General features: G+C 47.9%; 1 protein-coding gene across 3 annotated transcripts in view; it reads left to right on the forward strand.

Moving 5' to 3' along the window:
- Positions 1-18,646, forward strand: part of LOC115110186 (rap guanine nucleotide exchange factor-like 1) — a 32,138-nt gene that overhangs the window by 9,529 nt on the left and 3,963 nt on the right. For 2 of the 3 annotated variants that reach the window (XM_029635618.2, XM_029635616.2), the window contains exons 2-14: positions 5,555-5,633; positions 8,539-8,689; positions 9,342-9,439; positions 9,931-10,046; positions 10,330-10,497; positions 10,907-11,004; positions 11,218-11,340; positions 11,497-11,675; positions 11,879-11,969; positions 12,274-12,324; positions 12,549-12,636; positions 17,530-17,594; positions 17,715-17,769. In XM_029635618.2, the coding sequence (XP_029491478.1) occupies positions 5,555-5,633; positions 8,539-8,689; positions 9,342-9,439; positions 9,931-10,046; positions 10,330-10,497; positions 10,907-11,004; positions 11,218-11,340; positions 11,497-11,675; positions 11,879-11,969; positions 12,274-12,324; positions 12,549-12,636; positions 17,530-17,594; positions 17,715-17,769 (1,362 nt within the window). The remainder of the gene's footprint in view (positions 1-5,554; positions 5,634-8,538; positions 8,690-9,341; positions 9,440-9,930; positions 10,047-10,329; positions 10,498-10,906; positions 11,005-11,217; positions 11,341-11,496; positions 11,676-11,878; positions 11,970-12,273; positions 12,325-12,548; positions 12,637-17,529; positions 17,595-17,714; positions 17,770-18,646) is intronic. The other variant, XM_029635617.2, reaches the window with a different exon arrangement.

Below are 18,646 nucleotides of genomic sequence, written 5' to 3' on the forward strand. Positions count from 1 at the left end.
TGATTCAAACCAGATAGGATGGCGTATCACTGCAGAATGCTGTGTGGTAGCCATGCCTGATTCAAACCAGATAGGATGGCGTATCACTGCAGAATGCTGTGTGGTAGCCATGCCTGATTCAAACCAGATAGGATGGCGTATCACTGCAGAATGCTGTGTGGTAGCCATGCCTGATTCAAACCAGATAGGATGGCGTATCACTGCAGAATGCTGTGTGGTAGCCATGCCTGATTCAAACCAGATAGGATGGCGTATCACTGCAGAATGCTGTGTGGTAGCCATGCCTGATTCAAACCAGATAGGATGGCGTATCACTGCAGAATGCTGTGTGGTAGCCATGCCTGATTCAAACCAGATAGGATGGCGTATCACTGCAGAATGCTGTGTGGTAGCCATGCCTGATTCACGCAGTCTCCTCTGAATAGTTGATGTTGATGTGTCTTGTTACTTGAACTCTGTGAAGCATTTATTTGGGCTGCAATTTCTGAGGCTGGTAACTCTAATGAACTTGGGTCTTCCTTTCCTGTGGCAGTCTTCATGAGAGCCAGTTTCAACATAGCGCTGGATGGTTTTAGCGACTACATTTGCAGAAACTTTAAAAGTTCTTCATTTCAGAATTGACTGACCATGTCTTAAAATAATGATGGACTGTCGTTTCTCTTTGCTTATTTGAGCTGTTCTTGCCATAATATGGACTTGACCCTATTTGGTAAAAGGCCATCTTCTATATGCCACCCCTACCTTGTCATAACACAACTGATGGATTGGCTCAAACGCATTAAGAAGGAAAGAAATTGCACAAATGAACTTTTAACAAAGTAACACTGGAATGAGTAGGTGTCCAAACTTTTGACTGGTACTGTATGAATGTGTCCTATAGCATTAGCCACTGTGGTGGGAAAGTCAAATCAAATCAAAGTTTATTTGTCACGTGCGGTGTATACAACAGGTGTAGACCTTACAGTGAAATGCTTACTTACAGGCTCTAACCAACAGTGCAATTTCAACGACAAAAAGGTATTAGGTGACCAATAGTTAAGTCAAGAAATAAAAACAACAGTAAAAAGACAGTGAAAAAACCCACAATCTTCAAGTATGTGACTGGCAAAGGCATTGCCTGGACTTGGATGGCCTTGGGTGCATATTTGAGCCTTGCTGCAAGCTCACTGGAGCGAGTGGCCAGACAAGTCTCTCCACTGCCCAAAATGGAAGGTTGCGGTTGGGGAGGGGATGCCGCAGAGTAGCTACTGGGTGCAGTTTGAATTAGGTTACTATGAACAGCAGGGAACCACTGCTGCGTGTCTGTGTTTGTCACCATTTGGTTTCGGGTTACTTATAAAATCCAGATTGTCCATGCATATCTCGTGTGTGTGTGTGTGTGTGTGTGTGTGTGTGTGTGTGTGTGTGTGTGTGTGAATTTTTCCTCTGCCATATCGACACAGGATTGTGTATGTGTTTTATATTTGCCCTGATGTTCATTTGCATCTCAACGGCTGTGTGTTTTGGAGGTGGAGAATGGGAATTGGTAGTGGGGAAGATGCACCAGATTAGTGGAACGAGCGCCAACAGGCAGATGCAGAGTACACACACTCGCCCACACACTCTACCTCTCCATCTGACCGCTTCATGCTGAAACCCAAACACTTAAGAGAGAGCTGAGAGGGCGTGAGTTTTTGGATGCGCATAGTAAGGTAGAGTACAGTCAAAGAGATAAGGTCACCATAGAAACGGGATACGCATCACCGTTTATATAACTGCATACCAGACTAGTTCGGTTCGGCTGGTAGCTAGGGATGGGCTGAAATCTGCCTTTCTGTCTCTCCAATATCAAATTGATTTATAAAGCCTTTTTTATTTTTACATCAGCAGATGTCACTAAGTGCTGTACAGAAACCCAGCCTAAAACCTGAAACAGCAAGCCATACAGATGTAGAAGCACGGTGGCTAGGAAAAACTCTCTAGGACGGCTGGAACATAGGAAGAAACCTAGAGAGGAACCAGGCTCTGAGGGGTGGCCAGTCCTCTTCTGGCTGTGCCGGGTGGAGATTGTAAGAGTACGTGGCCATTAAGGACAGATTGCTCATCAAGGTGTTCAAATATTCCTAGATGACTAGCAAGGGTCACAGTGGTTGTAGAGGGTTCTACCGGTCAGCACCTCGGGAGTAAATGTCTTCTTGTTTTAAAAAAATCAGTCCCACTGGTTCAGATCTAAACCACATGTACAGCTTTTGCTTTATGAACGGTTTCCAGACCTTGTGTTGTCATGAGGCTGAATCTCCTCCCCCCTTCCACCCTGGTATAAGGTGGCCCACAGCTGTGACTTGAACCACAACCTCCTTCCATCTCTCCATCCTGCCATTTTCCACCCCTGAAGGGAGTGTGCACTCCTGTCCTCCCAGCCTTTATGCTTCCTGCAGGGAAAGAGAGAAAGGGGGATGAAGGACAGGGTGTACTTCAAGGCTGTATGCTCTGCCCCCCTCCACACACACACACACACACACACCACCACAGCCCTCTTGCCGTTTGGATTCAGGCACAGACCGTGGGAGGTGGGCAGTAGTGGGAGGTGGGCTTTGATCCTGAGATCAGGGGCATTGCAGGGAGGGAGTGTTTTGTTTGTTTGTTTTTCTATTCATGCACAAGTGTTTGAGTGAGAGACTCTGTCATCTGTAAATTAGTTGAGTTTGTATAAGTGCCTGTATGTGTCGTGTCCATTTGGAATCATCTACCTCTGTATGAATGTGCACGCACGTTTATGTGTACATGTACAACGTGTGCGTGGGGGTGCACATGTTTGAGATTCTGGGCGTATGTGTTTTGTGTCTGTGTTTATGTGGGAGTTGGATTTGTGCTCCTCTCTCCCACTCCTGTCATGTGGAGCGGTGTGCTCACTTCTAATCTGAGCCAGAGATTTTCTGCACTTTTAAGCTTCAGCATAATACGTGGCGGGAGGAGAGAAAGTGAGAGAACAGGCTTTGGAGAGATGGAGAGAGGGAAACCATCTCCCCACCCTGTTACGTGCACCGATCCATCTTCGGGACATGCTATTTTTCTCTCTTTGTAGCGGGGGTTGGACACACTGTATTAGTTTGACAGTGGAGCAGGGAGATTATCAGTGGCCATCTCTCTCTGTTACCACTGTGTGGATCCAAGAGCCTGTCACAATGGGTCTTCCCCCACGTCTAGAAGGCGAATGACCTGAACAGACCTCACCAATGAAACACAGTGGCAACCTGCCCGAGAGCCCGGCAGCCATATTGGATGAGTCGAACAGGATGACTTCTCTCACATTCTAGTCTGAGACTTTATTATGTAAGCTACACATGAAACAAACAGGGAATGTGTCCTCTCTATGCTATTAGTTTCTATGGTCTCCTTTGCCATACTGCACTCTGTAGCGCCCTGCTGTTCCTTTGCAGGTAGAGTTGAAAGGATGTGCTATTTTCCTGTGGTCACACACAGAGCTCCAGGGGAATAATGATGGGGAAGGTGATCGAGACCCGTGGCCTTCGCCACTCTTCCTCGCCCACTCACTCACTTCTTTCTCTTATTCTCTCTCTTTCTCATGCACTTTCCTCTGGTTCTCTCTCTTTTGCATCCCATTTGTTTCTCCCCCGCCACCCACGTTCTCGCTCTCTCTTTCCTCTCTCTCTCTCTCTGTGCTTTGCCTGTCGTCTGACTTTCATACTCTTTCTTTTTTTTTATCGTGCTGTTTACTTCCTCTGCTCATCTTTTGCCGCTCTTTCGCTCTCTGGGCTCAGTCTCACTGCAGCCACTCAACGTGGCATCTCCCAGGCAACTGTGGGAAACCAGTACTGCCAAGAGGTCGACGATGCGTGGACTCACTCGCTGCAGCACGCAACGACTACAGATACTCACATTAGCCCACAAACGAGCACGTTTTAACACACACAGCCACACACTAGCATGCACACAGTCGAACCCGCAAAATACCACACAAGCACACATATTTAAATGTCATCCACACACGGACACCGACAAATATATTAAATTCATTGGAAGTGCCTAATTACCATATGTAGTGGATACTACAGGAAGGGAGTGGATCAGAAGCCTCTATTACAATCAAGCAATAGAATCACATGCAGAGAATTGGTTCTGTAGTTTTGGCAATATCCAATGTCACACAGTATTTGTCTTTTCTTTCTTGTTGAAATATAGTTAGAGTAGCCAGGAGGACGAGCGGTCTGAACAGGTCTTCATCTAGTAGTGATCGAACAGCAACGCCTCCATGCTTTCTATGCTTTATGAATTCAAAGCAGGTATTGCCATTCCACTGTCCCAGCCCCGCTCCAACGTGTGCCAAATTCTGTCACACACACACACACACACACACCCTCCCTCAGAGGTCAGTGGGTTCCGTTTGTGACGGTCTCAGTCTGGGATTGAGCATGGGGGCAGTTTGATTAGCACGGCTAGTGAGTGCTCTCTTAATGATGCACTCTGGGTAATGGAATGTGGGGCACCCCTTTTTGTGCCTCAGCTTCTAGTCATTTTCATCAAAACCTTTGTTTTTTTGTTTGTTGTTGTTACATATCCTGAACACACGTCTGCAGGCCTATATTGTCAACATCCTCACACCCCTAGTGTGCGTGTGGTGTCTTGTTGATGGTCAGTGTGTTAATATCTGTCTGTAAAATACAACACTCTTTAACTCATATGTCTGACCCTGCGAGGTTAAGTATCCACTAGCCTGTTTATCCCCATAACACCAGCAGTAAACTAGAGAAAGTATATCCTGTCACCGGGAACAATCCCTCCACACTCAGTCTACTGCTTTTCCAGAGTAACAACTTCCCCCTAACCAGAGAGGAAATAGGCCTACACTTTCCAATTTCATCCCTCTCGTTTGTTGTCATTTGAAATAATAATAATAATAATAACACCACCGCACGAGTCATTGAAATCTCATCTGATTTAGTGGGATTGGAGCGATTTAACAGCAGTCCAGCCGGTCCGAGACAGGGTTTATAAATATGCCTCCCCTCTGGTGTGTAGAGCTATAGACTGAAGACTGAATTGGAGCACAGAGGACCAGGTGGTGGTTTCACTGAGACAGGATTTATCTTAGCCCAGTAGCAGAAGCCCCTGCGCTGCGCCAGGGCCAGGGATTTAACAGCAGACAAAGGTGACGTTAAGGGATTTCAGACACCCAGTTTTTATCTCTCTCTGACACCATAATCAAATTTGAGCTTTTGGGGCACGACCGGTTGAACAAGTACAGTGGAGATACAGCTGCACCGGCTGTAGAAGCACAGCCATGCATAATTAACATGCTTTTCTCTCTCCCGCTCTCTCTTCCTCTCCTATCTCCCAATATCCCCTCTTCATAATCCCTTTTTCTTACACTCTTTTCCTGCCCATTTTCTTCTCCCTCTCCCTTTCCTCCATTCTCTATCCTTTCTCCCTCTGTCTCCCTCCCTACCTCTCTCTGTCTCCCTCTCCCTTTCCTCCATTCTCTATCCTTTCTCCCTCTGTCTCCCTCCCTACCTCTCTCTGTCTCCCTCCCTCTTTCTCTCTCTCGTTTCCACAGAAACCCTCCTGGATGACTTCATGTTGACTCACCCCATCTTCCTGGCCTCAGACAGGTTCCAGCAGGTCCTACTCCAGCAGTATCCTTTACCTTCCCTTTCCTTCCTGGCCTAGCCTGACCTGGGAGCCCCAATGTGTAAACATACACACACCTACACACCCTTCCCAGACATTCCCAGGAAGAATTGGGATGCAGGAAGGCTCGGTCCGAGCACTCCCATCCGCTGTGCAAGGCGAGGGTGGCCCACTTCTGGTTTCCTGTCGGAGTGCTCGTTAGCACCAAGCACCAATAATGCTGTTTTGTTCAACGCCACTTACTTCGCTAGGCTAATATAAACAATGGCACTGAACTAGCCTTGACACCGAATTTGGACATGGACAATGCTTTTTTTGTTTTGTTTTTTTGCTTTAGAAAAGGTTATCTTTTGTCTTTTTGAAGCAACATGTTAAGTAGCCTAGCATATGATGTCCGCTATGTTAAAAGCAAGGGCTGTTTTTTATGGAACATGCACACAGTGTTCAGGTAAAAGCTCTTGCAAATTAGCCGATTTAAAAATATATATATATTATAATAATAAAATGTAATATTTATGAATATTTATATTTTCTACAGTATCAAAGCCATATTAGGCTACTCAGTCAGGCTCAATTTGAGTAAGATTATCCAGTGCTGTTGCTCGTAACTTGGCAGGAGCGCTCGACCAAAGGTTTAAGAACCGAAGACTCCTTAGTAACAACAACGCCTCTGGCTCCCGTCTGCACCAAGCCAAGGAACAGTGTTTCTGTTTTGGCACCCCCACAGGGGGTTCAGTAAAGTTGAGCAACATTCCCTGACGCAAAGCTGGGATTTGGGTCGCAGTAGTAGTGCATTCATTGGCAATGAGCCACACTGCTACTTAACGTCAGCCTCGTGGCTAACTCCCTTTCTCATATTATTACACCACAGTGTACCAAGAGATATGATATGAGGCTTCTGCCTATCTACAATTAACATATTTACAGCAATGATATTATCCTGCCTATCTCTGGCTTTAGAATCTTAATTTTCCTCCATTATGAAAGCCCCCCCATTATGATCGCTTGCTTTTTTGAAGGCTGTATGTGTACTGTAAGTAAAGACATTCATCTTTAGTGATGAGACAGTATGTATTCCACTAGATATTATGTGTGTCTGTGTGCATTTGTGAGTCTGTCGGTGCATGTCTGTGTGTAAGGGATAGTGGTCTACGTCTGGACGGACACTACACCCCCTTTTCTCCCAGAACCCCCGTTCAGTGTGTCTGACCTCCATTCCCTCGCCGAAGATCCTGGCTGTGTGTGTTTTAGAGGCCTGATCGGCCCTCCAGGCGACAATGGGACTCTCGACGGAGACTGCAACACAAAGGCATTCTGGGAAAGACCGTCTGCATGCCTCACTGCCCTTAATGCAGCTTGTCTGGGCCCTAGTGAGACACCCCAGTGTGTGTGTGTGGGGGGGGGGTGTTCTTACACATGATCAATGATCCAGCTTGTTCTCCATTGTACCGCTTAACCCTTTCCCCTCTCCTCCTCCCTCCCGCTGTCTTTCTCTCCCACCTATTCTTTTTCTCTTCTCCCTCTCTCCATCCACACCTCTCCCTCAGTCTCGCTGGCCCTAATCAGATCTTCTGTTGTGGAAACACGTTTGGCTTCCTTCTGGAAATGAAAACAAATGCTACCTCCCATTCCATTAGGAACACTGAGAGTTCCTCCCTTTACGTCATTCTCCCTGAGTAACTCATCCCAGACCCTTCACACACACACACACTACACTACACTTGTAGTGGCTGAGCGATCAAAGCCCAGAACCCCGGCTATGTTGAAGAGCTTTGGAGGGACTCCAAGCCACTGTGGAAGCTGGGGCCAAACTCTCACACCAGCAATAGAACTCAACCCAATAGAACAAAACCGAGAGAATAAGATACTGCAGTGCAATATAAACCCAGCAGCTGGCCTTAAGGTTAGGTTGCGGTTTCTGGAGCTGGGAGAAGCAGGTGAACAGGGGATCATAGCTATAGGATGACTAGATCTGGAATGTGATCCAGGGCATTGATAAATACTGTTCAGTGTGTGAGTTTGTAGGTCACAGGCCTGTGGTGGACTTGGATTGGGGTCTGAAATAGAGGAGGGTGTCAGGGATGGTCCCCTTCAGTGTAGCCGTGGAGTCCGGTGGGTAGTCCCTTCTTTATATTTAGGATAGGATGGCCGGTTTCCCCATGCGTGTCTGCATGCGTGCGCACGTATGACTCCTCTTTGGTGGCGAGTCCAACATAGACACATGATGGTATACCTCAAGTCAGCGGATGAAAAATATCCCAATATCACACAAATTCTGGTGCTGCACCGTGCAGAGCTCTTCAAAACTCGTTACTGCTCTATTTGCTAAGATGCTCTCCTCTCCTCCTGCTGTGGCTGGGAGCTGGAGGGAAAAGGAGTGTGTGTGTGTGTGTGTGTGTGTGCGCGCGTGCAATGGATGGGTGTTGTCTGAGCCTTCACCACACAGCTCTCTGCTCTCCTCTGGCTAAACTGTAATTACGAGTTGCTTGTTTGACTCTGAACACCGCACTGAAATACTGTGTTTTTCCATCTGCGTGTCTGGTGACCATGGTTCTACAGCTGTGTGTTTCAGTGAGTTTATTAGAGTTTCTACAGGGTGTTTTTGAGTGCCTGCATGTGCTTGTGTGAGTGGTAATTTAATGTGCGCCTTCTGTCAGTGTGGTGTGTGCGTGAAGGTACTCGTAACCGACGTTGTGCAACTATGATAGAATTACAAAGTGTGTGTGTGTGTCCTTTGCTAGTGTGGCAAATAAATCATTTTGGTGTGGATAGTAAACAAGTACTAGAAAATAGCTTTCTCCAAATGATTCCATATCTTCCCCAACTTCAATATTAATCTCCTCATGACAGCCATCAGTAGATATTCTCTCGGTCTCTGTGGTGTTTTTTCCCCCTTGACTCTGGGTTCAGATTCGGTGTGGAGGGGAAGGCAGGGGAGGGCTGGCCCAGCTGGGACGGAGCAGAGAGGAAGCAGGCTGTGCTGAGTGTTGCTTTCCGCTACCTGGACACATACAGAGAACTGCTGCAGGAAGAGGGCGAGAGGTCCAACAGCTTCCCCAAGGTACTGGTCCAGCACACATTCATGGAACACACACACACACAGACACACGCACGCACATGCACATACGCGTGCGCACATACACACAGATACACCACGCACGCACACACACACAGACATCCAGCAGGACGATGGCGTGAGATCTAACAACTCGTTAGTGTTAAACACGCACTTTACAAGCACACACACACCTGCTCTTCCATCCAAGCAGCCTGGCATCAAGGCCGTGTGCTGTGGCGTTCTCTCTGGGTGGGAGCTGTGTGTGGAGTGTTGATTCTGGCAGCAGCCTGTTAGGGCCGCCCAGGTTGTCATGGTGACGGAAATGACTCAGCTGAACACACCTTGGGAAATGAGGCTTTTGGCCTCTTCGATCTTTCCTTCTATATTCACATTAAAAACACATCTGTCGGTTTCCTTCATGGCCTCTAACACTGCTCCGTTCTGTCGCCACTGTCGTCTACCTATCGCTCTGTAGTGTTCTGTCTCGCTTTCTTTCTCTCTCGCTCCTTTCTCTCAGAACACTGTAGATGCAGTCTGTCTGTCCAGCAGCACATCTTGTGACCAACTGCAACTGCCCACACAGTGCTGGTAGACACACAGACAGAGGCACAAAGTGCACTCGCTCTCTGAAAGTCATGTCTCTCCTCTGCCTCAGGAGCTATATCTGTGTGCAGTCCAACAACTCAGTCAGTTCCCTGAGCTCGTGGAAGACGTGCTGAAGCTTCAGCGCTGGACCGAGATCCTCCAATGCCCGTAAGTCACACATCCACCCCAGCAAGATACACACGCAAGCACGCACGTACACACACATACACACACACACCGAGCCCGCAGCCTCGTCTTTTAGCACCAGTCTGCTAGCGTTACTGGTATTCTGGGGCTGTTGAAAGGCATTGCAGCGGGATGTTGCTGTGTCGCACCTCTTGGTTTAGTCAAAGCCTTTATTGCACAATCACTGTTAATTAGTGCAATAGGTTGTTTTTGGCCTTGGTTTCTCCTATAGCCTCCTAGCTCACACTGGCTTTTCTTGCACTGCAACTATTGTGGTGCCTTCCCCTATAAATAGGGCTAGGAGTTTACCTTGACCTTGTAAGGAAGAACTCTGGCCCCTATTAATTACAATCTACTTGCTTACAGGCGACGGTACATACCACTGTAGCACACAAGCCATCACAGCCAAATACAAACTAGCTGGCTTTGAAAGGATGCATAGACTGACAGACCGTCTACTGTGTTTTCCTAAGCAGCTCCGAGGAGGACAAGGAGATTCGGAAGAAGCAGGTGCGTCCTCTTTTCCGCCACTTCCGCCGCATCGACGCCTGTCTGCAGCCCAGAGAGGCCTTCCGGGGATCAGACGAGAGTGAGTGAGACAGGATGTGATGCAAAACGCATCATACTGTGACACTTTCTGTATTTTGAAAGTTCTATATCTTGAAAATGTAATTTCTCACATGCAAAAGAAATTAGGACCGTATTAACAGTGGACCAAAACATTTTTTTAAGCCAAAAATATTGTTTATTGAGTGGTATTTTCCTTTAAGGTCTTAATATACAGGCCAACAGATATGAGGATATGGGACAAATGTTGTACACACTAGAGCCATGTGGGTGAAGTTTAAAAGGGTGTGTGTGTGTGCGCACAGTCTTTTGCAGGGTGTACACGCCGGACCACTCGTACGTGACGATCCGCAGCCGTCTGTCGTGCCGCGTGGGGGAGATACTGGCGCTGGTCAGGGAAAAGCTGCAGTACAGCGAAGACCAGCCAACCCAACCTGGCAACCTGCTGCTGGTGGCTGTCACCTCCGCTGGGGGTAGGACCACACGCACACACACACACACTGGCCCACACGCACACACAGATACTGTATACATTAAACCTACGATTACTTCTCGCCATGCCTACTTTTTGATTTGCGTTGTGCAGGGAAAAAAACCACTTCAACAACCAAAACACCCAATCAGACAATGCAAGCTTTGACATGATTGTTTGAACAGCGACGCTTACATCCACAAAGAGGTTTAGATTTAAATCCACAAATGACTACCCACCACTGCTTGGAGCTAAGCTGCCAAAAGTGATTTGACTCTATGGAGATGAAAACAGTTTGTTGATGTTCTGGCATGTCTCTGTGTGCTTTTTGTTATGTGTTCGCTGGAATCTCTACTAATCCATTGCGTGTGTGCTGATGTGTGAGCTCATCTGTGTTGTTGTGTTCTCAGAGAAGGCCGCTTTCCGGCCTAGCGACGAGGCCGTCTTCACCACCCTGGGAGTCAACACTCACCTGTTTGCCTGCGAGCCCTCCGAGCTGGAGAGCCTGGTGAGTCCTAGAGCACGAGTTATCACTTAACAATGGAGAGGAATGAAAAGCCCTGGCTGGTGGCCATTTTGGATAGCACTAAACATTGTTTACATTTGATTCATTATAGTTCTCAGAAAGTTACCAATATAAAAAATATGCCAAGGAGATGAAACAATGGTGTTTTAGTCCAAAGCTTCTCTGGTAAGACGCCTCTTTTTGTTTCTCTTTTAGCTTCCCTTACCTGAGGAGATCCACTGGTCGCCCGGCGACAGTAAACTACATGACATGAGTGCTGAGGAGGTAGCCACTCAGCTGGTAGTGTTTGACTGGGAGCTCTTCAGCTGCGTGCATGAGGTCCGTGATTGGTGGAGCTGATAGTACTGGGCAGAACCTCTGCTAAATAATTGCAACAAAAAGTTAGCAGCGACGAGAACTTTTTATGCTGTGTGTGGTCTACCTACATTTTCGATGCTCTAGACTTATTTTACGTTTCTACATTGTTATGTCCAGGTGGAGTTTGTGTGCTACGTGTTCCACGGCGAGCAGGCTCGCTGGCGCCCCCTCAACCTTGAGCTGGTACTGCAGCGATGCAGCGAGGTGCAGCATTGGGTCGCCACCGAGATCCTGCAGTGCCAGTCGCTGCCCAAGAGGGTGCAGCTCCTCCGCAAGTTCATCAAGATCGCAGCTCTGTGAGTTCCGGGTGTCTTGTCAGTCCTATTGAATTATGTGCCAATTTGATGATATATGTTTTAATAGTGTGTATGGCCACGATAATAGTTTAGATTAGTGCCAAGTAGTGTTATTTGGTCATTCCTAACAGTGTGTTTTATGGTGTTAGTTTATGGTGAAGTGTGTGTTATTGTCATATCTAACGTGTGTGTATGTACTCCAGGTGTAAGCAGCAGCAGGACCTGCTGTCTTTCCTAGCTGTGGTCCTGGGGCTGGACAACCCTGCAGTCAGCCGCCTTCGCCTCACCTGGGAGGTAAAACCCCCAAACGCACACCAGTGGAGGCTGCTGAGGGGAGGACGGCTCATAATAATGGCTGGAACGGAGTGAATGGAATGGCATCAACCACATGGCAACCATGCGTTTGATGTATTTGATACCATTCCACTGATTCTGCTCCTGCAATTACCACAAGCCCGTTCTCCCCAGTTACGGTGCCACCAACTTCCTGTGATACACACCCCTCCATGCACACACAGTCAACATACACGTCAGCAAACACACTGGCGTAGGGATTTGTTTATAACTCTGGGGACTATTTGTCTGTGGTTTGTGGCAGGGCCTCCCTGGGAAGTTCAGGAAGCAGTTCCAGCAGTTTGAGAGCATTGCGGTGAGTGGCTGTTCGGGGTCTCCAAGGGGACAGTTAAGGGAGTCCTTATAATATGGGCTTACTGTATATCAGGGTTGGGCTAAGTTCCATTTCAGTCAGTCAAGATTCATAAGAGGTCTTCTGACCTCAAAAAGTAAATTACCCCAATCTGTATGTGGCTATGGGTTCATTTATAAGGCACATTTAGTGAAGGGTGAGTGAGTGAACGTGGTGTTGTTTTTCAGGATCCATCCAGGAACCACAAGTCATACAGAGACCTGATGGGCAGCCTCAGACCCCCCCTCATCCCCTTCACACCACTGCTGCTCAAAGGTGAGACACACACACACCAGTGGAGGCTGCTAAGGGGAGGATGGCTCATAATAATGTCTGTTAAAATGGAATGGCATCAACCACATGGAAACCGTGTTTAATGGATTTGATACCATTCCACCAATTCCGTTCCAGCCAGTACCATGAGCCCGTCCTCCCCAATTAAGGTGCCACCAACCTCCTGTGACACACACTATACACACATCAAGTAAATACACACAAACACTGTAGTTCTCTCTCTCCACTACCCAAATGCATATGTTCATCGGCAAAAAGTGAAATCTTTACTCATACAAAACACACACTGAAACACACACCCCATCCACACAGGCTGCCATTGGCTCAAACCACAGACTAAATAAGTGACGTCGGGCTGCTACTCAAGGCCTCTCCCTGGCCATGGACACGCATACAAAAACACAGCCGAGGAAACGCTACACTGTGTTTGTGTGTGGTGCTGAAAACAGGGGCACAAACATCTACACCCCGCCCCAAACACAGCACCCCCCCCCCCCCCCAGATGTTGTCCAGATGTGAGCTCATAATATCTCTCACGATGCTGTGTAGTGTGATTAGAAGGCAGCCGTTGAGCCCCGTCTTGCTAATTAACACCCATAGTTAATCTCTCCCTCAACCCTAGCCTGGGTACCAGTCTCTTTTAGCTAACATTCCACTCCTTGCTACTCCTTGTCATTTGGAATGGCAGTGGAATGTTAGCCGAAGAGAATGGTACTCCGGCTACCTCAACCCTGCACAAACACAAAGCCCAGCAGGGAGACAGCATGCTGAGCAACACAAGTATGCGACGCTCATACTTGTTTCATGTTAGATGCAGGCGATGCTGGAGTCTACATGTAAACGTACTTCTACATCCTCTTGAGGAATGAATAAAGACTGCGGTACATTCACAGTCGTACACTTAAATACACAGACATACAAAGACATCCAGCATATTCACACACACACACACATGAGCACATATCGGCATTGAGGCACTTCATAACCTACCGCTCCGACTTAACAGAAGTCCCTCATTATCGAAGAAAGGCACGTTTTCTCTCTCTTTCTCTCCCGCTCTCACACCCTCTTAACTCAACATGGGACCCTGTCTATAAACATAACCAGGTGACATTCATCTTTCTACTTTGAGAACACACACCTCCTCCACAGGTGATCAGCTCCATAATGAGCTCTACCCCCCCCCCCTTCCACCCTGACCTCCCTCCACCCTGACCTCCCTCCACCCTGACCTCCCTCCACCCTGACCTCCCTCCTCCTCCACCCTGACCTCCCTCCTCCTCCACCCTGACCTCCCTCCTCCTCCACCCTGATCTGCCGCCCCTCCACCCTGACCTCCCGCCTCCTCCACCCTGACCTCCCGCCTCCTCACCCTGACCTCCCGCCTCCTCCACCCTGACCTCCCGCCTCCTCCTCCCCTCCACCCTGCCTCCCCCCCTCCACCCTGACCTCCCGCCTCCTCCACCCTGACCTCCCGCCTCCTCCACCTGACCTCCCGCCTCCTCCCCCCTGACCTCCCGCCTCCTCCCTTCCCCTCCACCCTGACCTCCCTCCTCCTCCACCCTGTTCTCCCCCTCCACCCTGACCTCCCTCCACCCTGACCTCCTCCACCCTGACCTCCCTCCACCCTGACCTCCCTCCTCCTCCACCCTGACCTCCCTCCTCCTCCACCCTGACCTCCCTCCTCCTCCACCCTGATCTGCCGCCCCTCCACCCTGACCTCCCGCCTCCTCCCACCCTGACCTCCCGCCTCCTCCACCCTGACCTCCCGCCTCCTCCCTTCCCCCTCCACCCTGACCTCCCTCCTCCTCCACCCTGTTCTCCCTCCTCCCCCTCCACCCTGACCTCCCCCTCCTCCACCCTGACCTCCCGCCTCCTCCACCCTGACCTCCTCCTCCACCCTGTTCTCCCTCCACCCTGACCTCCCTCCTCCTCCACCCTGACCTCCCGCCACCTCCACCCTGACCTCCCGCCTCCTCCCTTCCCCCTCCACCCTGTTCTCCCTCCTCCTCCTCCACCCTGACCTCCCGCCTCCTCCACCCTGACCTCCCGCCTCCTCCACCCTGACCTCCCGCCTCCTCCACCCTGACCTCCCGCCTCCCGCCTCCTCCACCCTGACCTCCCTCCTCCTCCACCCTGTTCTCCCTCCTCCTCCCTCCCCCTCCACCCTGACCCTCCTCCACCCTGACCTCCCTCCTCCTCCACCCTGACCTCCCTCCTCCATTGCCACGAGTTCTCATATTTCTTTTTAGATCAACAAAGAATTGGATCTATTCAGAAATTGGATCAACAAAATTCCGCTGCCGTTATTCTACAGGCCAGCCTTATCCATCACTGTGATAATAGATTGGTTATAGACTACATACAATATATACTTACATTATTCTAATCTACATCATAACACTGTGTGTGCAACTTCCTTAATGTGTGTTTTATTACACTTAGTGTGTGCTTGTCTCGTTGTCGCTCCCTCTCGTTATCTCGCTGTCTTTGTCCATTTCTCCTCCCCCTTGGGTATGAAATCTCTTGTCAATGTCACTTGGACACCAAAAAACGTGTGGAATGTTTTCCATTTGAAAGCTGTGTATACCAGGCTCTAATATAATGTAGACATTTAGCGCGTCTGCCAAATGACTAAAATGTTAATGCAAAATAGTAAGGCTTACAGTCAATAGTAAGCTACTTACAGTCATGTGTGCGTACACTTTTTATGTTTGGGTGGTCCCGGGAATCGAACCCTCTACCAACTGAGCTACAAAGGACCATAAACTTAAACAAGACAAATGTTCAACACGATGTACATACTGTAAAAACCAACTCCTATGGCTACCAGGTCGACTGCTTTCACAGCTAGATGCTTCCACTTTTTCATAATATGACCATAGAGAATGATAGAGGACTCATCTTTGTATCTGGCCCATTATGGCGTCTGTGAGCGCACGGGCAGCTCCATTGAGGCCGTCTCCATTTTGTTGTAGTCCATTTTTTGTTGTTGTACTGTTTTCATGAGTTGGTAAACAAACTGAAAGGGTCCATACTCCCATCTGGAATGTGTTGTTTGAACAGGTATAAAACCAAGGTTGGCTTTTTATTGCCACCTGCAGTTATGGAATGTTTGCGCACAAGTATAATTAATTGGCTGATCCATCCTGGTGAGAATTATGGGTTCCTCCCTTAAAGGGATAGTTCACCCAAATGAAGAAATAACACATTGATATCCTTACCCTGCAAGCAGTCTATGGACAAGGTACAGCAATCCATGAACTATCCCTCTAAACCATAGCAAGTCCCACCCAGTTGACTACAAAAGGGTGAAAGTCCCCAATGGCCCTGCCCATGCTAAAACAGGCTTTTGGGCACTAGAGTACTCCATCATTTTCTATGGATAGGACACATAACTGCTGGATAGCAGCTTAGCATACTAGATAAGCATTGCTATTTGTATTGCTCAATGTTTCTCAATTGTGCAACATATAGGATTAAAAAAAATCTGCATCAGAAAATGTCCATAATATGTCTGCAGCAATAGTGGAATGATTTGTGTTTCACAGTAACTTACCCACCAGTGTTGGGATTTTCTGTGATATTCATCTATTGATTTCTCCTGCAGGAGCTGCGTCTGTTGTCAAAACGGGAAAAGTTATTTTGGCTGTGTTTTATCTAGTGGAAACCAGGTCAAGTGGCCATGTAGAAATTGCTCCGTCATGTCCTGGTTAATAATATTCTACACTGTTCGCTCAATTTCAGTTTGAGAAAACAAGCACGGAATGCTGTAGGGAATCATTGTACTATCTAAATCGCTGTGAAAAATCTTTTCAATAATAAAAAATAGTTTTTACAGCTGTTTGAACCTGGTGGACCAAAACCAAAGTAAATGACTTTGGGAAGAGGGGGAGATTGGTTTTGAATGCAGCCTACAGCTTTTACAATTCACCTAGCTTCCACATAGGGGAGACATTCTGCGGAATTCTAGGTGTACCACATTTAAATCCTTGTACAACCTCTCATCCTTCTCCGTGATATTTCACTCTGACCTGGGTGACAAGGTGAAGTATTTTCAAAATGTTATGGATGTTAGGTTACGCACAATAATACACTCCTGCTAGAACATAACAGCTCAGTGAGGGCTTCCTGGTACCCTGCTCGCTAGTTCAGAATGCTAGCCGTTAATCTCTGTGGTTAAATAACTGTTCAAGCAGGCGTGTGTGTGTGTGTTGAAGAGTAAGGTGCATCTGACTTCTCTCTCTGTGTGTGTGGGTGGGTGGTGGGGGAGTGCGGGAGGAATATGCATACGCTTGCTGTGTGATAGAGAGTTGGTTAGCAAAGTGCATCTGCTCTGTGTGAGAAGGTGTGTGTCGGTTTGGAAGAGAAGGTGTGTGTCGGTTTGGAAGAGAAGGTGTGTGGGAAGAGAAGGTGTGTGTGTGTGTGTGTGTGTGTTCGGGAAGAGAAGGTGTGCCTGCTGTCCAGTGTGCAGCTCATAAAGCTCCGCTCATAGCATCTTTAGTCCAGGGGTGAAAAAAGTCACATTAGCGTATCGTCTCACCTCCTCCCTCCCTCCTCCACACACCCTCCCTCCCCATGTCTAGCTCCATCAGCAGCATTCATAACATTCCTCCTGACTCAATTAAACATGCCCCCCTCCCCTTCACCCAGCACCCGCAAATTCCAGTTCCTATTGAGGGATCACAGATGAACTCTTTGGCTCATCTCTCTCGGGCCTACCTCTCCTCCGTCTGTGGGCTAAAGCACCGGTAGACGAGGGCAGCCGCTGGGGCGAGTGTCGACAAGCCATTACTTAATTGTTCCCTGCCTTGCACTGTGTGTTTACCTTTCTCTCTCATTCTCTTTTTAATTTTTAAAATTTTTATCTCTCAGATCTGACCTTCCTCCACGAGAGTTGCAAGTCGTTTCATGGGGAGCTTGTCAATTTTGAGAAGATGGTGAGTATACGTTCAGCCCCTGACAGAATAGCCAAAGAAATGCATGCATTTTCTATTTGGCACAATCAGCGTGATTCCCCTGACTACTGTCTTACTACACGCGTCTCCTCTCCCTTCCAGCATAAAGTTGCAGAGATGGTGAGGAGCATCAGACGATACAGGAGCTCTCAACTGGGTAAGCATTAATGGCCACACCTCCCTCCACAGGCACACCTGTCTGTTAAGAATAGTCTTGAAGGCGCCGAGCTCCACCCTGCCATCTGTTTAGAACAGCACAGCCCTCGGGGCCGTTCAATCACACAACCGCCATTCACTACCACCACACACACACACACACACACACACAGGCATTCTCGACACATAATGATATTACTGTCTGACAAACCACCTTGCGTGCTAACCACGCCATTATGTCGAGGTAAACACTTTAACATGATCATTCATTACATAGCCTAGTGTGCATAAACACCCAATAACATTATCACCGCACAGAGTACAGCTCAAAACACTGTGATATGGTTATCACACAACCTAGCATGTTAAATGTTCAATGTCATTATTATCACGTAGCATGACATGCTAAACACTCGATAATGTTGGTATCGCATAGTCTATCTAGCATTACTTAACATAACTCACAGACTGGTCCACTATTTTTAGAGCCAGCATCCCCAAGAGTCAGTGTAATTAATTTGTATCGTGCTAGTGCACTACTCAGAAACATTTAGCAATCTGTGCCTTACGCTCATTAGTTTGAGTAAAGCGCGGCACTGTTAGACACACTGAGATCATTGATGTTTCGCACAAATCCAGCTAACGCTGTTACACAATCGACACACACAAGAGATTGCTGACATAATATAAGACCCTACGCAATGTAACCCAGTAGAACATTGGCCTTCTCCACCCTCTTATTTCTGTATGTTTATTGACATGGGGCATAAAAGAGAGGTTTCACAGCACATGAACAACTTGGCCTATCTACATACACGACAACATTTAGAGGTTTATGCCTTCTGAATATTCTTCATTTGTACAAGCATATTATATGT

This window comes from Oncorhynchus nerka, linkage group LG26 (assembly GCF_034236695.1).
Source record: "Oncorhynchus nerka isolate Pitt River linkage group LG26, Oner_Uvic_2.0, whole genome shotgun sequence".
Lineage (NCBI taxonomy): Eukaryota > Metazoa > Chordata > Actinopteri > Salmoniformes > Salmonidae > Oncorhynchus > Oncorhynchus nerka.